The sequence below is a fragment of the Lagopus leucura genome, unplaced genomic scaffold (genome assembly GCF_019238085.1).
Source record: "Lagopus leucura isolate 7727_CA_CO unplaced genomic scaffold, USGS_WTPT01 71-10_obj-0_obj, whole genome shotgun sequence".
Classification (NCBI taxonomy): domain Eukaryota; kingdom Metazoa; phylum Chordata; class Aves; order Galliformes; family Phasianidae; genus Lagopus; species Lagopus leucura.
Genome location: NW_024967323.1, coordinates 1 through 20,910, shown reverse-complemented (window position 1 = coordinate 20,910; position 20,910 = coordinate 1). Strand labels below are relative to the sequence as shown.

General features: G+C 60.5%; 1 protein-coding gene across 2 annotated transcripts; it reads right to left on the bottom strand.

Annotated features, from left to right (window-relative positions):
- Positions 1 to 438: 438 nt before the first annotated feature.
- ASIC4 (acid sensing ion channel subunit family member 4) lies at positions 439 to 20,350 on the bottom strand. 2 transcript variants are annotated; one of them, XM_042893759.1, is made up of 10 exons: positions 19,775 to 20,350; positions 4,734 to 4,878; positions 4,450 to 4,577; positions 4,090 to 4,249; positions 3,784 to 3,840; positions 3,547 to 3,700; positions 3,047 to 3,149; positions 2,729 to 2,809; positions 2,317 to 2,421; positions 439 to 2,170 (listed from the first exon to the last, which is right to left on the bottom strand). In XM_042893759.1, the coding sequence occupies exons 1-10, from the start codon at positions 20,348 to 20,350 to the stop codon at positions 2,051 to 2,053; spliced, it is 1,629 nt and encodes a 542-aa protein (XP_042749693.1). In that variant the 3' UTR covers positions 439 to 2,050. The 2 variants fall into 2 exon arrangements, with proteins under 2 accessions (XP_042749693.1, XP_042749694.1); XM_042893760.1 differs by lacking the exon at positions 439 to 2,170 and having other exon boundaries at positions 2,335 to 2,421; positions 3,058 to 3,149.
- Between the last annotated feature and the right edge of the window lie 560 nt (positions 20,351 to 20,910).

Here is a 20,910-nt window from a genome sequence, read left to right as displayed (position 1 = left end):
CACTGCTGCAGGGGCACCCCAACGCCGAGTGATTATTGGGGAGCCCTGGCCATGCGTTGGGGTAGAGGGTGCAGTGATAGCATGGGGAGCACTTGCTGCAGTCCCCAACCCTCAGATCTGCCCTTTCTGGTTCCCCTATGAATTCTTCGCAGCTCCTGGGGTAAGGAGAGCACAGCCCTCCCCCCAGCATCGCCTGCATGAGGCTGATAGAGCCCAGCTGAGTGCTGCCCTGCCCACTGTGCTCCAGCCCAGCCCAGACAATTTGGGTGCTGGCATACACAACTCCTCATTTTGGGGATGCACAGGGCAGCAACATTGACGTCCCCCCACCTCTGTGCCCCCCAGTCATGCAGACAGCTCTAGACCTACTTGTGCCTCTTTATTCGGGAGCTTTTGTACATTTATAAAACAATGACGCACACCTCCAATGGTCCCCTCCCACTGTAGTGCCCATGCCCACCCCTTCCAGGTCTTGCTCCTATTGGAAGGGAAGGGGCCACAGCCTGCACACAGCACTGGGCACCCTCTTGCCCATGTAGCACCATGGAGATGCTGCTGCTTGTGCCCAGATGATGGTGCAGGAGGAGGTGGTAGGCATGGGGGATGGGGGCATTCCCTGGGGCTGGGGACCCACACCATACATGCCACAGCTCCACACACACCAGGATCCCCCAGGTGCACACTGCGCATGCCCTACTTAGGGGTTGTTTTTGTGTGCCCCTGTGCAGGAATGTTGGGTACCCACAATGTTCGCACCATTGGAGAAAACAATTCCAAGTGTGGGTGTATCTGCAGGGACACTGGGCCATGCAGATGCCCTGGTTCCTGTACCCTATGTCCCATGCCCCACACATACGACTGACTCCTCTGCAACTATGGCTTTGGCCAGGGCATGGCTGTGCCCACTCAGGTCTCTGGGTACTGGGGACAAGGACCGGTCCCAGCCAGCCTCCCCCTGAGGTCACCAATTTCTGCCATGGGGATTCCTCTCTGCCACATGTGCGTCTTGAGGGGGGCTTTGTTAGCCCGCCCCCCCCCCTCCTGAGATATTTTGGGGCTGTTTGCCCTGCGCTGGTGTCTGCTACAGTGGAGGGGGAGGCAATGTCCTATGGGAATTGGGGTGCCTGGAGTCCTGCTGAGGCCCTGCCACCCCCCAGCAGCAGGAGGACTGGGTGCAGGGCACCCTCCTATCTGAATACAGTCTTGGGGAGGCACAGTGGGTGCTCAGCACCTGGGGGGAGGAAGGTGGCAGGGGTACGTGCATGGTGCAGAAGAGCTGTAACAGTTGGGTAGCAAGGACAGGTGCCTCAACACTGCCCGGGCGTGCCGGGGAACTGCACCTGGGGCAATCTGCTTTGGGCAGTGCATGGGATGTGGGGCACTGAGAGGAGAGGATTTGGGGCAGACAGTCATTTTGCAGGGCTAACACAGGAGTGTGGGAAATCACAGTGCAGGGGTCTAGCTGGGAGTAGCAGTGGGGAGGGAACCTCAGCCCTGGCAGGCTATGTGGGACTGGGGCAAGGTGGGGAGATGTCTGGGGGGGTGTCACAGTGGTGGTGGTGCCAGGGGCCAGATGGGTGGCAGGGTGGTGCCATGCAGGTGAAGCTGCAGGTGGGTGTCCTCTGGCCCTGCCTGACCTGCAGCAGGATGGCGACATTCTCTGGGAGGGGAAGAGTGGTCCTGGGGGGACAGTGCAGAGCAGAGACTGCCCTCAGGAGAGGTCAGTGGGGAGGGGTTTGGAGGGATTTGCTCACCCCTTGCACGCGCTGCCTTGCGGGGGGGGGCCCTGCTCCCCCAATCCCCCCCTAGTGTGCCTGTCCTTGCCCCTTGCTGGTCTGCTCCTTCAGGCAGGCAAGGGTGTGAGGCCACTTCTGCTGCTGGCTGGCAGGGCAGCCCCGACTCTGTGTGCTTGAGACAGGGCAAGCAGAGGGACTGGACGAAGGGGCTGGGGGCAGCGACAGTGCCGGTCCCAGGGCCACAATCCCGCTCCATGAGGATGGGGCTGCAAGGAGTGGGGAACCCCAGCTGAAACCCCCTGACCCCAGCTGGCTTAGCAGGCGAAGTCCTCGAAGACGCCCTGATGAGGGTAGTGGTGACGGTGGTGGTGGTTGGGCAGGATGCCTGCATTGTAGGTGCCCTCCACGTGCCGGCCCAGTGTCTCACAGGGGCTCTGCAGGGATGGCAGCGTCAGTGGTGATCCTGCCTGTCCCCATTAATTCCCCCATTCCAGCCTGGCTCAGCAACCTGAGGCCATCAAGCTCCCTGGCTCCTGGGAGTGATGTCCCTTTCCCATGAAGCTGCTCATGTCCCCAGTACCTGGTCCTTGAGCTCCTCCAGCCCCAGCGTAGCAATGCTCCCCGAGGGCTTCTTCAAGGGTGGCTTGGAGCGCCGCAGGACACGACTCACCCTGTCACGGATCACCTGGGGGCAGAAGGGGATCAGCCTTGGGGCACCCACAGACAGATGGGACCCTGTGGGAGCAACCCAGTCTGCATGGGCCTGCCTCATGGTCACTGCTGGCCCAGGGACATGGGGTGATGCTGGGTACAGCATTTCTGCCTGCATCCCTCTGAGGGATGCTGGGAGACCCATCCTCCTCCCACCGCCTCCTGCTGGGAGTTCCCCAGTTTGGGAGCTGTAGGTAGATGGCCCTCTTGGGTAGCATGGCACTTCTCCCCAGAGAGTCTTGCCCCTGTTGGCACCACGCTCCTTAGAGGACTCAGAGCACCTCATAAATGTAGTCCAGGATCTCCAGGATGGTAAGGATGCTAGCGCCGATGAACAGGCCCATCTGCCCCCCCGATGTCCCCTGGGGAGGAAGAGAGAGAACTGGTCACTAGCAGGTGGTGCACAGCCTGAGCAAAGCCATTGGGTCTGAGGCCAGACAGCAGTGCCAGGGCAGCAGGATGGAGGGGGACAGTGTGGTGACTGGGCTGCATGATGGCACGGGACAGCATGGTGATGGGATCAGGGGCTGCAGGATGGAGGGAGCAGGCGTTTGCAGGATGAGGGATGGCCAGCCATGAAGAGGGTCCTGAGGAAAGGCTGGGGAGTCACCGAGAAGCCCAGCAAGGTCGTAGGCTTTCTTCTGCTCAATGGCCTCATAGTTGAGTGCCTCGAAGAAGATGTCCAGCACCAGGAAGTTCTCCCTGTGGGGACACCATGGCTGTCACCAGCCCACCTTCCACCACTGAGCCCAGACTCCTGTAAGCCCCTCTCCCCTCTCCCCTAGTCCCCTAGGCCCCTTAGATCTCCCTGGTGTGTTATTTAGGCTGAATTTACAGGACGCTGGTTATGGTAGGGACAGGGAAGGGACATGTCCTGGACTAGGTGGGACTGTGGGGTGGGGACATGCAAGCAGGGAGGACACCAGGGAGGACACCACAACCACCCTGGGGAGAGGATGCTGGAGGGACTGTGTGTACCAAGACCTGGCATACACAAACTGCCAGGAGCAGGGTGGGGGCATCCCAGATTCCTAGAATCCCTTGTCGCTACATGCCTCTGAGAGCCATCCCAGCCCCCTTCCTGCCCCCAGCAGCTCACCGAATGTAGGTCTCATTCTTGTTGTACTTTCGGGCTAGGTAGCGTGCTGAGCCCTTGTTGGGGATGCGCACCATGGAGATCTCCTTGCCGTAGCGGGTAAGGTTGCACGGTGTGGGGCAGCTGCAGCGCTCCTGGCTGTCCTCCACTGCTGCATCTGGAGGCATGCAATGCTGGGCACAGCTGCACCCCCTGATTTCCCCCGGCTCACCCAACCTCCTGCCCATCCCCCAAACCTACCCAGCGTGTGGTCAGCGCACTCGATGTACACATTGGGTGAGCAGATGGACTCATTGCCTGTGGAGAAGCGCCGGGTCAGGGGTTGGGAATCTGATCCCCCTCTCCTATGCTCACTCCCCAAAAGATGTGGGGGAGACTGGGAAGGGGCTAAGGGTTGCAGAGTGATGGGGGTAAGCGTTGGGTGCAGAAGGATGGGAAAGCAGTGACCCTTGGCTGCAGTGGCCATTGGGTGCAGGCTGGAAGAGGCAGCCCTGGGAAGGAGGAGGGGAGTGTTGGGGAGGCCCCCACAGCAGGCACACCCCTCACCTGGCATGTGGACCATGCGGCAGTGGCAGCTCCGCACCACGGCCTCCTTCTCGCACTGCAGGCGGCAGGCAGCAATGCTATAGGTATCGTAGCCAGGCAGGGTCTGCTCTCCCTGCACACTGGCCCGGCAGTTCCCCCACGGCTGCGGCAGGTAGGTGAGCTGCCAGGGTGAAAGGGTACCATTGCAGCGACACATGGTGCTGGGGGTGCTTCCCTGGGGCTGCACCACCCAGCACCACCCAGCAGAAGTTGGAGTTTCATGGGGAGAAGTGGCATCTCCATGAATGGCACTGCCCAGCTGCCCTCCCACTTGGCTCCACACCACCTCAGCCTCATACCAGCCCTCTGAGCCATACTTACCCGCTGTTCCTGGCAGGACACAAATGTCTGGAAACCGGGCGAGACACCGAAGCCCAGCTGATGGATGTAGGGCGGCTCATCCTGGCTGTGGATCTGGACACGGATGCCAGCTTCGAAAGATGTCTCATCTGTGGGAGATGGAAAGGGAGAGTGGGCAGCCAGCCCTGTCCCAGTGCTGCATGCCTGCCCACGGCACAATCCCTCAGCCACACCCCTGTACACCCCAGCACCCACATCTCAGCCCCAGCACCCCCAGTGTCCGGCTCACCCGCAGCCCCACTCACTGGTCTCCCTCCAGATAGGCAGGTATTCCTCTTGCTGGATGTCCAGCATGATCTCCAGCCCGTTGCCCATGCCACCCTGGCGGGTCACTCGAGGGTTCCTCCGGTCCCCATTGAATGTGTAGCACTTGCCATAACGTGTATAGACCTGAAGATGGAGATGGAGATGGATGGTGAAGAGCCCTCTGCAAGCAGGTAACATCCATTGCCCTCTTTACAGGATGCATCAGTCCCTGGGATGCAGGCTAGTGTGAGGCAGGGACTCACAGGGGTGAAGTGCTGCGGGCCACAGCGCTCGCCCTGGAAGCGACACTCCACCAGCATGTCCTCTATCTGATGGCTCAGGCGGTGGAAAAAGCTCTGCATGGTGCGCTCGGAGCGACGGGGTGGCAGGAAGCGTGAGTAGTTGGCAAGGCGCGTGAGCCAGCGGCGCTTCTCCTCCCCCAGCATGGCCAGCAGCTCAGGCACCAACGAGCGGTCCTCTCGAGACAGCCCCAGCCACTGCCCCACCGAGTACAGGTCAGGCTTGGTGAGCTGCAGGAAGCGTGCCCGGTTCAGGTTGCAGAGAGTGACAGCCGGGAAGCAGAGCTGGGGCACTCTGGCCAGGCGTGCCCGTGTGTGCACGGGGCGTGAGAGCAAGTGGTGCAGGCGGTCGGTGGCCCCAGTGGCCAGCAGCCCTGCAGAGGCCAAGAAGGCCAGGCCCCAGAGCAGGCGGCGCAGGCGGGACTGTGGCCGTGTGCCCATGTAGTGCAGCCCTGGAATGCGGGTAGCACGCAGAAAGCCACCCTGTGCTGGTGCCAGGGCTTCTTTATCCGGGCAGCAGGATTGGGGCAGCGGCATGGCTGTGATCAGGACAGATTCTGTGTGCCCACGCTACAGCCCTGCTCACTGTCTCTCTCCTGGGAGCCTTTTGCTCTGCACCTTCCCAGAGCCGAATGTGGCAGGCGCTTTCCTGAGCTGTGACGGGCGAGGGGAGGGAGAGGAGGGGGCTGGTGCCGACGCACGCCTTCCCCAACCTCGATTTGGGAATGGAAAATTCCTCCCCAAGCCGGGCTGGGGGTTGGGGTAATGTGGTGCTACCCCAGGCTTGGTGTCCCGGCTGCCCCCCATGCCCCAAGGCAGGGGCACGGGGATGCCACATCCAGCTCCTCACCCAGAGAAGCTGCACCCCAGCGCACCCCTCCCTGCTCTCTGGACCAGGGTCCTGCACGCAGCCCCAAGGGCACCCAGCAATGTGGGGCAAAGCGGCTGTGGAGCTGGGAGCCCTTTCCCTGAGCTGGCAGCATGGTGCCAGGCCTGAGGGGACCATCACCGTGTGTGGCCCCACTCGCAACCGCGGTCCCGGGCTCCCCCGGCGCTCCATCGCCCTCCATCCCCGCGGGGCTGCGTCGTGGGCCCGGTGCTGCGTGGGAGCCCGAGCCCGGCGAGCGCTTTGAAGTGACGGCTGCGGCTGTGATCAGAGCGCGGTGGCGGCGGGGGGAGGCACGCCGGCTGTCGGCAGGGCCCCGACAGCTCGTCAGGCCGCTTCAAAGCGCTCCCCGCAGCCTCCACTCTCCCGGCAGCCCGCACCGGGGCCCGCGGGGCCGGGATCCGCCAGGGGGCAGCAGGGCGCCGCGCTAGGCCAGGCCCCGCCGGCTCAAGGCTGGGCACTGCCCGGCCTCGCGGCCCGGCCCGGAGTAGGGTGGGGGTAGGCCAGCAGTAGGGCAGGAGTGGGCCCGGGACAAGCCTCGGGCAGGCCTTGGGTAAGCTTCGGCTGGGCCTCGGGCCGCGCCGGGCTGGAGTAAGGGCCTCGTCCCAGCCCCTCAGACTGCAATGGAGAGCAGCCCTGCCCCGTGGCACGTGAGGCCTCTCCCACAGCACAGTGCTGCCTTGGGTCCTCTGTGCTATAGGCTCCCTGCCCTCGGCACCTCCGGGACAGCCTGGAGCCTCACCCCGGCACGGGGAGCTGCTCACTTGTGCCCCCACTCCTGGGACTCGTGCCAGTGCCTCTGTGTGGGGCTGCCAGAGCTCGACTCCTCGCTGAGATTGATTGCGGCTCTGAGAGCTGGAGGCTGCTGGCCTGATAGCATCAGCCCTGCACACACCAGGGCAGCTTTTATATTAGTTTTCGTTAAACGGAGGATGAGCTTCCCCAGCTAGAGGAAATGTCATTTCTCTGAGTGCTTCCATCTCGTGTCAGCTCAGACATCTGCGAGCAGCATCACCATTACCCTGCAGCAGGGTGAGGGATGCGGCAGGACGCAGAGGCAGGGCACGTGGGGACAGGTGACCCCAGGGACATGGATGGGGCTGGGCAGAGCATAAAAGATCTGGAGGTTTCAGTGGCTTCATCCCCCATCCACTGCAGCCACAGGCAGGCAGGCACAGCCACTGGTGCGGAGGGCAGGCAGGGGTGCCCACAGCTCACAGCTGAGTTACTCACTTGTCGGCTGCTAGGGTGCTGAGGACAGCTGTGAAATCTCGCTGGCGAGAGCACAGCACAGTCCTGAAGGGCTTTGGCTTTCCAGCATGACAAACCCAATTAGATAACAGGGACTGCGAGAGGAGGAGAAGGAGGAGGAGAAGAGGAAGGACAGAGGAGAAGGGAAGATGATTTTCTCCCCACAGCTGACCCAGAAAAGTGCCTCGCGGGGTGGAACGCATGTGTTCTGCTGGGACGTGGCTCGCCTGGCCACTCTGTTCCTCTCAGAGGACACCCATGGGTGCTGCAGGCCTCAGGGCTGGGAGCAGGGCTCCCGCATCACCTCATGGTCTGCCTGCTCAGCTGCCACACACCGGCATCCCCACGTAGGGGAGACCCCATTAGGGAGGTAATTTCTCAACACGATTCCTCATTTCCCTGCTCTCCGCCGTGGAGACACTTTGACCTTGACAGAAATAGCTGCTGGCGCCGCAGCAGGCAGATCCCAGCCAGAGATCGCTGCCACTCAGGGGCTGAAGTTTCCTTCTCCCACCCCAAGCATGCTGGGACCCCCGCATCCTCATCCCACCCCGCAGAGTTCCCTGTCCTGCTCTCCTGGTGCTGGGCATCCTGTGGATGCTGGCCCTCAACATCCTCACCCCAGCCCACTTGCTAGCACTGAAGTTTCCTTTGACAGGGGAGCACAAGGGTTGGCCCCACACATCCCCAAACCCCCCTGTCCCCACCATGACAAGACCATTGTGTCTGCCTCTGGCTGATCCCAGCTCACACAGGTATTTCTGCGGCTTACACGGCTCCCCACGGTATTTAGCCTCTGGAAGACGACATTAAACATTGCAAGCAGCGACAAATCCTGATTGCTCTGCAGAGACAAGAGGCCGCACTAAGCTTCCAGCCAAATGTTTGCATGTGAGGGAAACGAGCTGCAGCATGTGTGGTGCAGGCAGGTCCTGCTCCTGCATCCCAGGACACACAGCCCTGTCTTGTGTCCCTGCAGGAACATGCAGCTGTAGGACAGGGGCACCCGCTGGACCCAGACATCACCAGCAGGTTGGGGATGGAAGACCAGAGTGCTGCTGCCCTAGGAATGGAGGGGTTGATGATCAGGGGTGGCCATCCAGGGGTGTCCTCTAGATGATGTGTGCAGAGCTGGGGTGATGCCATCTCCTTAGATGCTGCCTCCCACTCTGCTATTTTCCCCTTGAAACACTGCAGCACCGGCTCTGCTGGAGCTCCCCCCCCGGCCTCCCCCCCTCTCCACCCCCCACTGCCCAGAGCCCTCAGTTGTGTCCCCAGCATCCCACCCCTTGTACAGAGCTGACAGTTCCCGCCTGGGTGCCCAGAGAGGGAAGCCGTAGCGCTGACGCCAGCATTGCAACTGCCCAGGATATGAGATCCGCTTGGATTCAGCAATTTCAACTCATTTCAAGCCCGATTCTGCAGCAATTTTCTGAGCCAGTGGGATGTTTTTGCCTTTGCAAGCGTCCCCTCTCATGCATGGTCACACCATTTCCCTTCCCCGCTCTCTGGAGGGATGGGGACCAGTGCCAGCTTGGCTTCATTCCAGCTTCAGCATGGTGCAATTGTCCCCTACACTCGCAGCCCTCTGCAATTTGCCTGTTCCCCATGCAGGGCTGATGCTGGCAGCAGGGATGGCTCCTGCTGGATTCAGCCCTACTTGGGCACAGGACTGACACCTCCATTGGGCTCTGCAGCCACAGTGCTGGGACAGCAGAGTAGCACTGGCCCCAAACAGGGTACACCAGCACCAAGCTGGGCTCTGCAAACGGGTGCTCTGGAGCATCCTCCACAGCATTCCAAATTGCATCAGATGTCCCTGAAACAAGGGCACATCCTGGAGGGGCCGGGACCCCTCCTGCTACCTCCTCACACAGATGTGCTGCTCTGCGCAGGGCCAGCTGAGCCAAAGCAAAGACGTGGGAGTTGGGGCTGGTGCAGCCCCACTGGTGCCAAGTGGGCTCGTGGCCGGAATACCAAGTGCTCAGCTGTGCTGTCAGCTGGCAGAGCTGCTGGGGCACCCGCACTTGTGTGGAGCCCTTCCCACAAACCACCGCCCCAAGGGCCACACCACCGGTGCCAGGGTGGATGTGACACCGAGGCTAGGGGCTGGGACCCGTGGTCCTCAGTGCCAGCACACAGCCTCCTTCATCAGTGCAACGAGTGCCATCTCAGTGTTGTTCTTTCCCTCTTTCCCCTCCTGGAGGGGCGGGGGCAGTCCCAGCTCCTTACTGATCTCCTCATTTCCAACCTAAATTTATTCATGGCCAGTTTGTACCATTTGTTCTCACGCCAGCATTGTCCCTCAGCTCAAATAGCTCTCTTCCCTCCCTTGTGTTTACTCCCTTGATGTATTTATAAACAGCAATCCCATCCCCTCGCAGCCTTTCTCCTGCCAGCCCACACGTGCCAATTGCTCCCATTTCCTCTCCTAATTCAGGCTGTGCTTGCCTGCACAGCCCGCTGCCCCGCGCAGCATCTGCTCCAGCTCCCACAGCTCTCTGCCCAGCAGCCACGCTTCTGTAAGGCTATGCAGAGCCGTGAACATGCCCTCTGCATCCCACAGCAGCTGTGGGGCAGCATCCCACCGGGGCTGGACCACTGCCCTGACCACAGGGCAGGCAATAGCTGGTGGGGCTAAGCTGCTCCCTGCAGTTCTCCCAGCTGCTCTGCAGCTGCTTGTGCATTCGTGCCATTTGCTTGCACTGAGCACTTTAAAGCTGACACAGAGAGGGTCACCTGGGTGGTTTGAAGGATCCAAAGCAAAGGGAATTGCTGAAAATGAAGAGCTGGGGCTGCTGACAGATGATGGGGGATGGTGTCCAGTGCAGAACAGGGATGCAGAGGGGCAAGGACATGAGCTGGGGGGCTCAGCTCATCCTGGTGGCAGCCAGTAAACCTCTCTAAGATGCTGAGCACATGGTTGGGTGCTGAGCTGAGGGTTCTGCCCCATGGCACTGCCCCATGGCTCTGTAAGAAGGTTGGTGTGGACTGAGCCAGAGGCACCAGGGAGCCAGAGGGACTGGGAAAGGTGAACAGCAGGAGGGAGTGCTTCCTGGCAAGGGTTTGGCCCATACCAAGCAGTACTTCTGCCATCTCTGTACACTCCCCCCGCACTCCCCTGCCAACTCTGCATCCTCAGACCTCCCCGCACACTGGGCATGCAGCCCCCAGGCACGCAATGCACATCATGCTCCAGAAAATCGCTGTGATGGGCTGCAGCCCAGCCTCGCTCTGCTGCAGACTGAACAAAACACGCGCACAGAGCAATAATTGTGGTTTTGGGTACTGGGCTCCAAATGGCGGAGATGCGGTGCCATGTGCTGTGCCGTGCAGGCGCGGCATGGCTGTGCCACTTGGCTGCAGGACCAGAGGATGGTCCCCACCTTGTGGTCTTGTGTCCAGATGCAGGGCTGAGCCCATCCATCCCGCACGCTGTAGGAAGCAGGGATATCAGGAATGCCCCAAGGTGGGGCACGCAGGGTCCCCGGGGCCAGACAGAGATCGAGCTCTGCTCTCTGCGTGCTGTCACTCCGCAGTACATCAGTGCCCAGCATGGTGCTGGCAGCAGCAGCCCCAGGGACTGCATCCCTTTAGAGGCAGATGTGCAGCAGCACTGTGCCCGTCCCCAAAGGGTTAACAAGCAATTTCCTTTGCTGACAGCTCGGAGACTGTTCACTATCGACTGCGGGAGAATAAGAGGGGAGAAGCAGCGAGATAAAAAGGCAGCAGAGCTGGCACCGCCTGCTTAATCCCAGCGTTTAATCTGCTGGGGCAGCGCAGGCAGCCTTATCTCGCCGTCCTTCTGCTGCTCCATCTCATTACCGTTCCCACGGCTGCGCGGCCGCACCGCCAGTAAATGCGGGCGCTGAGCCGGCGTGCACAGCCCGGGGCAGCAGCTTCTGCCAGCGCGCCTCGCCGTCCCCGCACTGCCTGGCACCGCGGATGGCATCGCAGCTGGAATTGTCCCCTACCCGGCCGGAGCAGGGCACGGGCAGGGGGTGTTCTGCCTCTGCCACACATTCCTTGCTCTTTGTCACTGTGCGTGGCACAGCCTCAGCTATGTGCATGCTGCCCTGATTCCATGCTACCTGCCCAATCCACTGGGCACACTGTGGCTGGCATCATGGGGCCGCCCCACTGCTGCCCCACTGCCTCCCTGCAGGTGTTTGCAAAAGCACGGTCCCTCCAGCCGTGGCAGTTATCTGTGAATCTGCAGCACTGCCGCCGCGCAGATGAAGCCTCCGTGCTCGCCCGGTTGTCACAGGGGTTATCCTGTTGCCTGCGGATGGGCTTACACTGATAAGATTTATTGTCAACCCAGCTGGGATGCTGCCAGAGCCTCACTGCCTGCTCCTCTTGCTGAGTGATGGCATGGCTATACCACCAGCCTGAGGACAACAAGCCCAGCCCAAAGCGAGCACCCCAGAGGGTGAGGCAGGATGCTGCTCCCCAAACTGGGCCAGGCTCATCGGGCTGTCAGCTTACCAGGCTGGAAGTGCTGTGCTGGCTTCTGGGCAGTGGCGCGTGCTGCTCCAGCAGGGTCCCAGTGAGCCGTGCCCCAACACTGGCAGCCCATCTGTGCTGCTGGAGATATGCTGATGGGGCTGGCAGCTCAGCTCCTGTCACAGCCTGGTGGCTTCAAAGCTCTCTGGTGTGCTAGGACTATATGCAGGAGGAAAGTGGGGCAAAGCCCCCATCCTGCAGCTGGCCCTCAGCACTGCGTTGGAGCTGATGCCTCATGCATGGGCAGAATATCCAAAAAAAGGGAATGCAGCCCCAGAGTGCCTCCCTCGAGTCCCATCACCAGCCCCCACACCACACTCCCCAGCGCTGATTTCCCTGGGGCTGGCAGGGATTGACCTGAGCCACCTGGTGAGGCTGTACTGAGGCTGAACTGAAATAAATCCATGAACAGAAGGAGGGAAGCAAACTGCAACCATCTCCCTGTCCCCAGAGTCACCGCATGAGTCCTGCATAGCTCTGATTACACCACTCCACGCCAGCCCCTGTCACCCCACTGACTCCCTGCTCCTGGGGCTTTGCTCACTGCACCAACACAGTCAGACAGGGCTGGAAGAAGCAAGACATAAACAAACAGTCCAAGCCTCTGCTGCACCCTCATCCCCAGAGCCAGCACGTGGGTCAGAGGGGTGGCAGGGGCCAGTGCCAACTGCCAGCACATCGGGACGGGAGTGAAGTGGGGTGATCACAGCCCAGCGGTAAAGGGCTCGTTAATAGCTGAGCCCTTTTAGTAGAGATTAGGGAGCTGCACGGCTTTGATCTTTGATTGCCAATTTGCATCTTGAAGGCGCTGGGACCTCATCCAGTCTCAGCGCAACCCTTTGTGGTTATCTCGTGGCTAATGGATTTGTTCTTAATGCTGGAGCGTGCAGGCTAAAGGCTGATTAAACCCTCTCCGCGGCGCTAAATCAATGGAACAAACATGATAGGGGATGGCTCTCCCCAGCCTGTGTGCTCCTGGGGGTGGGGACGGTTGGTTGGGGCACCCCTCCTTGGGGCCAGGAGCTCAGGTGACAACAAAGGCCCCCCCCCCCCCCCCCCCCCCGCGAAGCTGCATGGGGAGGGAACCTGGCTTCAGGCTCCAGCATTGCAAGAGATGTTCCAAGCGATGTCCATACCTGGGGAAGCTCAGCTGCTGGAAGCCCTGGGATGGAAGCTGAGTACCTGGGATGGGCAGGACCAGGATTTTGGGAATTGGGGAGGGGGCTGCAAGTGGGGTCCGACCCCTCAGAGTGCAGGCTTCTGCTGGACTGTGGCACACTGTGATTCCCATCTACAAACTTTGCTATTGAATAATCTGCCCCCTGCTAATATTTGCTAGTGCAGGAGATAATGTGGTCACAGAAGTTAGTAGTGCAGGCATTTCCATCCATGCAGGCTGGTGGCAGCAGGGCAGCTGGGCAGGATGCAGTGCCATGCAGCACCAGTGTGCCCTACCCATGCTGCCCTGTCCCATTCGTGTCAACTCGGTGTCCCTTCCCTGCCTGCCCCAGTGTGTGCACAGCCATGCCCTGATGGGTGAGGCACAGAGCTATGCTTAGATCCAGCTCCGGGAGGAGAAGCCCAGAGTGTTATCAGCCTGGGGAGCTAATTAAGGTCATGTCAGGCGATAAGGAAACAAGATGTCAGAGCGGCGGCAGTGCAGGGGGTCAGAGCCTGAAAAAACTCCTGAAAAGCAACTGCACTGAGATCTGCCAGGCACCATGGATGGAGCAGCCATCACTGCCATGAGCAGTGGGGCTCCAAGGATGCCATCATTCACTGCCAGCTTGGACAAGCTCACCTGGCATGGGGCAGAATGAGGCGGAGCTGAATGGAATGGAATGGAATGGCATGGGATGGGGTGGGATGGGATCACAAAACATGGCATGGGGTGGGGCTGCAAGGAGCTTGGCTGTTCTACACTGGGCTGGTGTAGAAGGGAGAGATGCTGAGCAGCCCTGGTTTTCCTGTCATATCCTTGCACAGCAGCATGGTGCTGGCAGGGCAGGAACTGCCTGAGAACCTCTGCCTGTAATTAGCACACGTAATTGCAGAGCTCTGTGATGAGCAGGACCTCAGCACTGGGCACGCTGGTTGTACCACTCCTGCCTCCTCCATCCACCTCCTGTGGGCTAGGCAAAGAGAGCTGGGCAGCACGGGGCAGTGGGGGCATAGCAGGGCCACAGCTGCCCGGGGACATGGGGACAGGCACAGAGGACACACTGCTGGCTCAGCCCCCTTCCTCTGCAGCCTCAGTGGTGGCTGAGCAGCCAGGACATAATTACTACTTGCATCAATCTCAGCTTTGCATAGTCCTCGCTCCCTGTGCTGACCTGGAGGCGGCTGCTCCCTGCCCTGCCAGGGGCTGCAGCAGATGCCTCCTGCACAGAGATGGCCTGGGGACAGCCTCATGCCTAGGGTCACCCCTGGCACTGAGGCATAGCAGGCAGATGGAGATGCTTCCCCACTCCTCTGGGGCTGTGGCTCTGTGTGCTCCCCTCCCTCCTCAGGCTGTGATGAAATAGCACAGATTGCAGCCCTGGAGTGCCCAACTCTGTGCACCCAGGACAGCTTTTTGCATGTCCCCCCACTCGGTGCCCATTACCCAGCTCAGAAAGGGTCCCAGAGGACCCTGCAGGTGGAAGGGATGGGATGGTAACATGCAGGAGGCGAGGGGCACTGCATGGGGATTTGTGGGGTGCAAAGCTACCACCCTGTGGGAGTGTCAGGAGGAATAAGTGCAGCAGAGCACAGCACCTGACAGCATGACAGCTGCTCCTGGCCCAGCATCACCATGGGGCTGGCTTGGCCATGGGGTCTGGCTGGACATGGGAGGGGACACGGGCACATCCTGGCCCTGGGGACAGCTGCCAGCCCTCTGCAGTGGCTGTCACCAATGTACAGCACCCATGTCTGACCACAGCACACATAGCACCCACACTGTCCCATCCCAGGGGGCATGGCAGACCTCAGCACCACACGTGCCTGCAAGTGGAGCAGAGGGACACAGTCTGATTGCAGCAAGCAGCAATCAAAGCCATGCAGCCCTCCAGTGCAATGGGCACCGGGAATTAAACTGCTAATGAGCTGCAGGCTGGAGGGCCAGCAGCGTGTGATTAATCAGGGGCTCTGGCTGATGAGTTTGGTGCTAACTCTCCCCTCCCACCCCATGGCCCTGGTCCCATATATCCCCTGTGCTCACAGCCTCTCGCTTTGCTGCCCTCCCCTTTCCACCTGTGCTTGTGTTCCTGGCTTTGCAATCAAGAAGGCAACCTTTTGTTCTGCTGGAGTAAAACCTGTTGATTCTATCCAAGCTGAACCAGCACTTAATGGCCCTTCAGCACCCAGCACGCATCTGCTCCCAGACAGGGCAGCAGCAAGCTAAAGGTACCCATGCGAGAACCTTCCCCACCCATGCTCAGAGCCCGAGGACTGGCCGCATGGGCAGCAACGTCTCTCAGGGCGCAGACCCCAGATGCATCTGATCAGCCTCTTGCTCCTTTCCTTGCTGCCGCTGACACGAGGCAGCAGCATGTGGAGGGCTGGCAGTGTTCTGCCTGCAGCCACTGCTGGTGCAGCACACCGGGGGCATGGATCAACGCGCACTGGGAAGGTTTTGCAGTGTAAGCAGGGGATGGCCTCGGACATCAGCCCTCAGCAATGCGCAGGGAGCTGTGTGAAAGCAGCTTGAACCCTGGTCGGTTTTCTTCCCGTTCGCAGCCCTTGTGGGATTTCACACCCTCTTGCCCTGGCTGAGAATGGCTGGGTGGTGCCAGGGGGGAGAGCCGCCCCTTTTCCCTGGCTGCACTTCCACCGAGGGAAAAAAGGGCAGTGATCAACACGGAGCAGGTTCGAGAGCTGCATGTTCTCCCCTATTGCACAATTAATCATGAGAAGTTTTCCCTCCTTTCGTGCATGAAACGAAATTTGGCAGGGCGCTCTGACCACAGGGACGTGCTGCTCGCTCGCCGGTGAAAAACCCGGCCACATCTGGCACAGAGATAACCCCACACCATCCTCTTGTGTGCAGCTGCCATGCACGGAGCATCCTCAGCCCCACAGTGCGCACAGGGAGGAAATGCAGTGCCTTGGGGAGCCCCGTGCTCCTTCTGTGCGGCCCCTTTTCATGCAGCGGTGACAGTGCTGTCGCCTCCACCTCCTCCTGCTACCAGTTCCCTCGCGGTGCCCATCTCCTGTTCCCACCCAGCTGTGTCGCAGCCTCAGCACACTCTTTGCAGGCTCCGAGTGAGCCCAAGCCTCCTCAGCAGCGCTCCAGCTATTTGTTATTGGAAAAAGGGGGAAATACGGTTTTCGACAATTATTGTTTTTTCCACCTGACTGGCTGCAAACTTGTTAATTTTTTTTCTTTAATGTGTGAACAGTGTCGACGGCAGCTGCATGTGAAATGACTCGACGCCCTATCTGCGGGTCCCTGGCTGGCTTTCAGCACTCACACCGCAAACATTGCCTTCTATAAATAAAGGCCTATATCTCATCAATGGCAGAACAGCGGCGCTTTATATAGTCGTCTTACATAAAACCGTCTCTCTTTATGGGCTCCAAACCATTGGCATCACTTAGCGCATCTCTGTAAACCTTCTGTTCCCTCCTCCGAGGGAGCCCCAGCACAGCCACACGGGACCCCATGTGTGCCCCAGCCCCAGGGGACAGCAGTGTTCCCAACTCTGCACACGGGACAGGACACGTGGCACATCCCTGGGGAGCCACACTAGGCGCGGGCGTCGTGGCCGCTGGCTCCCCCCGTATCGGAGACAGGCTTATTAAGTGTGCGATATTAAATTAGCCAGATAAGAGTGTAAGAGCTTTTAAAGTCAATTCATTAAATATAATTATGAAGAGAGCTTTTTTATGCTCCCGGTGATCCGATCTCAATCAGGGAGACGGTGGGAAAGCTGCCGGCTCCTCCAGCATCTCCGCTCCCCCGCTGCATTGCCCCCACGCCCCACTCCCCCCCATCCCATGGGCACCCACAGTCCTCGCTGCCATCCCACCGCCCCAGCACCCCATCCCCACGCTGCCATCAGGCCTGGAGCCACCCTGCTCGTGTCCCTTGCAGGGACACCCAACATCCCACGGTGCCCCAAGAGCTGCTGTGATGAGGGCTGCAGTGACGCCCCCATGTCCTGTGAGCTCCTGGCTGTCATGCCACAGTACCCCACATCCCCACCACCCCACATCTGCCAGCCTCATTGCTGCACTCTGAGACCTGGGCACATGGACACATGGGTATCTGGGCACATGGCTGCCTTATGCCTGGGTACATGGGGGCCAGGAGTTTTCCCTAGGCTGGGGTCTCTCACACGATGCCACGGCAGGGGTTTGGGGGAGCAGCTACCCACTGCTGGGAGCTGCTGGACTGACATTTATTTTTAGACGTGAATTGTATAAATTAGCATTTCTCAGTGGATTAAGCAGCAGGAATTGTGTAAAATTAAATGGCAACGAATTGCATTCAAGTCCCCTGGTTTCTGGCACAAGCGGCGCCTCGAGCTGTGCCTGGGTGGCTCATGTGTAACAGCAGCAGGGCTGCTCTGGACAGCAGCATGGGGAGCCACAGAGACATGGGAATGGGGATGCACGAGCACAGCACGGCACAGCCTGCTGGGGCAAAATGGGATGGGCAAGTGGCCCGGTGGCTGAGCAGCACATCGGGCAGAGGACTGAGACCATTGCAAAAACTGTCGGAAAATGTGACATTTAAGGAGTGTGGTTCTGGCTTTGCTCGCTGTGCAGCACGGGGAACGGGGCACATCCAAGCAAGGGATGCACAGGAAAAGGCTTCTCCCAGGGCTGCCGACAGCCTGTGCATGGGGCCCAGCTGGCAGCAGGCTGCAGGGGAGCTCGCTGCGGCTCAGTGCTGTCCCCGCCGCCTGGGGAGATTTACAGCCCAGCCCGGCTTTATTGCATGGAAGATGCTTACGCTGGGGATTTTTCTCCCCATAGTTTCTTAATTTGCTATCCCATAAAGAACGAGGATTTGTGACGTTAAATAGGGGAAGATCATTTACCACTCACGGCTCTTACTTAAAGGATCCGCACGAGTTATTTATCGTGCAAGCGGCAGCGCCGGGGGGCACCTCCAGCCACAGCGGGTGGGCTACCCAGTGCCACCACGGCTGTCGTGCGTGTGGCCACTGTGTGCAGAAGGAAGGGTGGCCACCAGCACCCTGTGAATGCAGCTCTGGGGGCTGCAAGGAGAACTTCCCTTCCTTGCGTTCCCTGGGGCCGCAGCTGCTGTTTTGGGCACTGGATGCCCTGCAGTGGGGACATGGAGATCAGTGACCTCTGAAAGGGATGTGGTGACCCAGGGCTGGGCTGAGAGTGCTCTATTCCAGGGCACAATTGGTGGGCACAGCAGCTCCTAACCCACACGCAGCAGCCAGGACCCACCGGTGCCTGGTATGCTGCTGGTGCTGTGCTTCGGTCACCCCCAGGATGAAGCACAAGGGATGGGTTTGGCTCAGGAAGCTGGAGCAACAGCTCCCACTGCAAATGGTGTGCTGCCAGGTCCCCCCAGCAAGGCTTTGGGATGTGGCATGTAGCAGAGGGACCACCCAAGTCCATGCCCTGCACCTTCTGCCCCAAGATTTCCCCTTTGCTCCAGGTGCATCAGGAAAGCAGCCCGTGAGAGGTGATGGGGATGCCCCCTTTCTGCTGGCAGCCCCCAGTGCCTTGAGCTCAGGGTTCCTGTGCTGGCGCTCAGCCAGCACCCACCACCCCTCCTGGTTGAAGCCTACTCTGGTGCACAGAGATGGCACACGGGGCAGTCCAGGTGATTGTCCTAATGGTCAATCTGCACACTGCCAAGCTTATACTCAGCCCAAACCCCAATGCCACACCATGCTGCCACCCAACACAATGTAGCCTCACTGCCTTCCCACTGGTCAAACCCCAAATGCTACATGTCCCACACCAGGGCTCCCTGTGCTCACCCCACTGAACCCCACTCCTCTCCAGCAGCTAAACCCAGGCTGCTCAGCTACAGCAGGCAGGGAGCTCTGCAGAGCCTCAGCACCTGTGGGGTGCCCCTGCTGCCCCCCCCCCCCCCCCCCCCCCCCCCCCGGCCCCCCTGGTGCCCCCCCCCCCGCCCCCCCCCCCCCCCCCCCCCAAGGCACCTCTGAGGTGCTGCGTGGCTTAAGACAGCATCACAGAGCGGGCTTTGTGGTGAAGCAGGACGTGCTGCATCAGCCATTTCCAGCCCCACAGAGCCTCCTCTCCCCCCACAGCCCCCGGCATTTCATCCCGCTTCCCGGTACTGAGCGGCTCCGGCTGGCAGCACTGCTCCGGGAGCGCAACGAGCCGAGCAGCCCCTGGCAGCCGTGGGAGAGAGCCGGCTCATTTCCAGAGTCATTATGGTCTGAAAAGGGTCCCATCAGGTATTCAGCCCGTTCAGCACATTTATTTTCCCAAACCACAGCAGGGATTTGCAATTCCAGGCTCAATATTAGCAGAGTTTGCAGTGTCTGGTGATGTGTTCGCAGGTGGCAGCAGGGTGCTGGGCTGGCTGGGGACCCGTAGATACAAAGGGCAATCCAGGGGTTCATGGACGTGGCCATGCCCGGAGCAGAACCCACTCAGGGCACTGGGCATGTGTGTTTGCACACGCACACGTGCATGTGCCTGTCCAATCTGCACACACTGCCGTGCATGCCCCACAGGCAGGGAGGATCTGCTAGGTGCCACGGGGTCTCTACCTCTCCATTCCCCTCTCACTGTGCAGAACACCCTGCAATGGAGCAGCTCGAATTGTGGCGAGTTGAGGCTGGAGAGGGGCTCCGCATCGTCGTGTTCCCCCTTCCCACTGCTCACCCACTTGGGGACCGCTCCCCAGCCACCCCCGATCCCCCCCTGCAGCCCTGGGACTGGCGGCAGTGCCGTGCTGCAGCAGAGCGCTTCCACGGAAAGAGCAAGCATCCTCTCTCTCTCCGTGTGAAACTTGGAGGGAAACTCAAACACGGAGAGATGCAAACTTCAGCAGCCGGAGCGAGCCAGGGAGCCCTGCTCCGACGTGGCACAACAGGGTCAGACCCCTTGCACCAATAGGGTCCCCGGGGGGGGCACCCAGCCGCGCACTCACCACCGTGAAATCCCGGGAAGAGCAGTTCTCGCCACTGAAGTTGCAGCTCTTGAGCATGTCGTCGAGCTGGTGGCCGGTGCGGTTGACGATGTCGGCCATGTCGGGGTCGGGGTAGAGCAGGTCGGTGGCCTTGTGGCCGTCACGGTCCTTGGGGGGCAGCCCGGTCATGTTGGCCAAGTGGAAGATGTCGGCGTCAGTGAGTGCAGAGTGGCGGTAGCGGTTGATGTTGCAGATGGTGATGGCGGGGAAGACCATCTCACGGATGGCTTCTTCGTCCAGGGCCACGACGTGGGGGTGCTCCAGGTAGAGCAGCGCCGACTTGGCCGCCTGGTAGAGGAAGAAGGCGAGCGAGGCCAGGAAGGCGAACGCCCAAAGGGTCTGCCGCACGCCCGGCCGCCCCGTGCCGCAGATGTGCCCCAGGCCGTGCAGCGTGCTGGCGCTGGCGAACGCGGCCAGGTCCCGGGAGCGCGGCCGAGCCGGCTCCTCGATCAGGCTCTCCTTGTCCCCTTCTTCTTTCTCCTTCTGCTTCTCATCCTCTTCGGCAAATTTGATTTTACACACGATCTCAATCGGCATCTGCCCCGCCAGCGAGCTGCCCCCCGGCGCGGGCAGCGGCCGAGAGCCCGGCCAGGCGCTGGGAGGGGGCTCGGGTCCCCCCCACGGCCCAGCACGGCGCCGGGAGGGCCGAGCCGTGTCGGGAGGGAGCGCGGCCCCGCTCCGCAGCTCCGAGCCGCCGCTCCCCTCTTGTCTCACTCGTCGATCGTCTCCTTGTGCCTTCGCTTATCAGCACGAATACAGCTGTCAAAAACCCCTCTCTCTCCTCTCCCTCGCTCGGTGTCTCTGCCTCTCTTCTTCGCTCCTCTCTGGTTAAGACCCCGGCAGATACACGCAGCATTTAGGCATCATGTGCTAATAAAATCCAGGGAATACTTAATAATTCAAGACATGTCAACATTATTTCATCGTCAAATAAAGAGCGAGCGCCGGAGAAAGAGGCAGTGTGAAGGGCCCTGCGCCTCCGGGGCAGGGAACGCGCTGCTCCCGCTCTCCAGCCCCGGCTCCGAAGTGCCGCCGGAGCCACTTGTTTGAATGGCCAGGACCCGCCAGAGCCGCGCCGAGCCGAGCCGAGCGGAACC

What these genes read in the sequence shown, in the direction of transcription:
- ASIC4 (XM_042893759.1), bottom strand. Translation starts at nt 20,350, where the DNA reads ATGCCGATTGAGATCGTGTGTAAAATCAAATTTGCCGAAGAGGATGAG. An exon ending in GTGCGCTGACCACACGCTGG is followed by an intron (nt 3,701 to 3,783) that starts GTAGGTTTGGGG and finishes GCATGCCTCCAG; the next exon opens with ATGCAGCAGTGGAGGACAGC. An exon ending in GGCTTCTCGGTGACTCCCCA is followed by an intron (nt 2,810 to 3,046) that starts GCCTTTCCTCAG and finishes CTTCCTCCCCAG; the next exon opens with GGGACATCGGGGGGGCAGAT.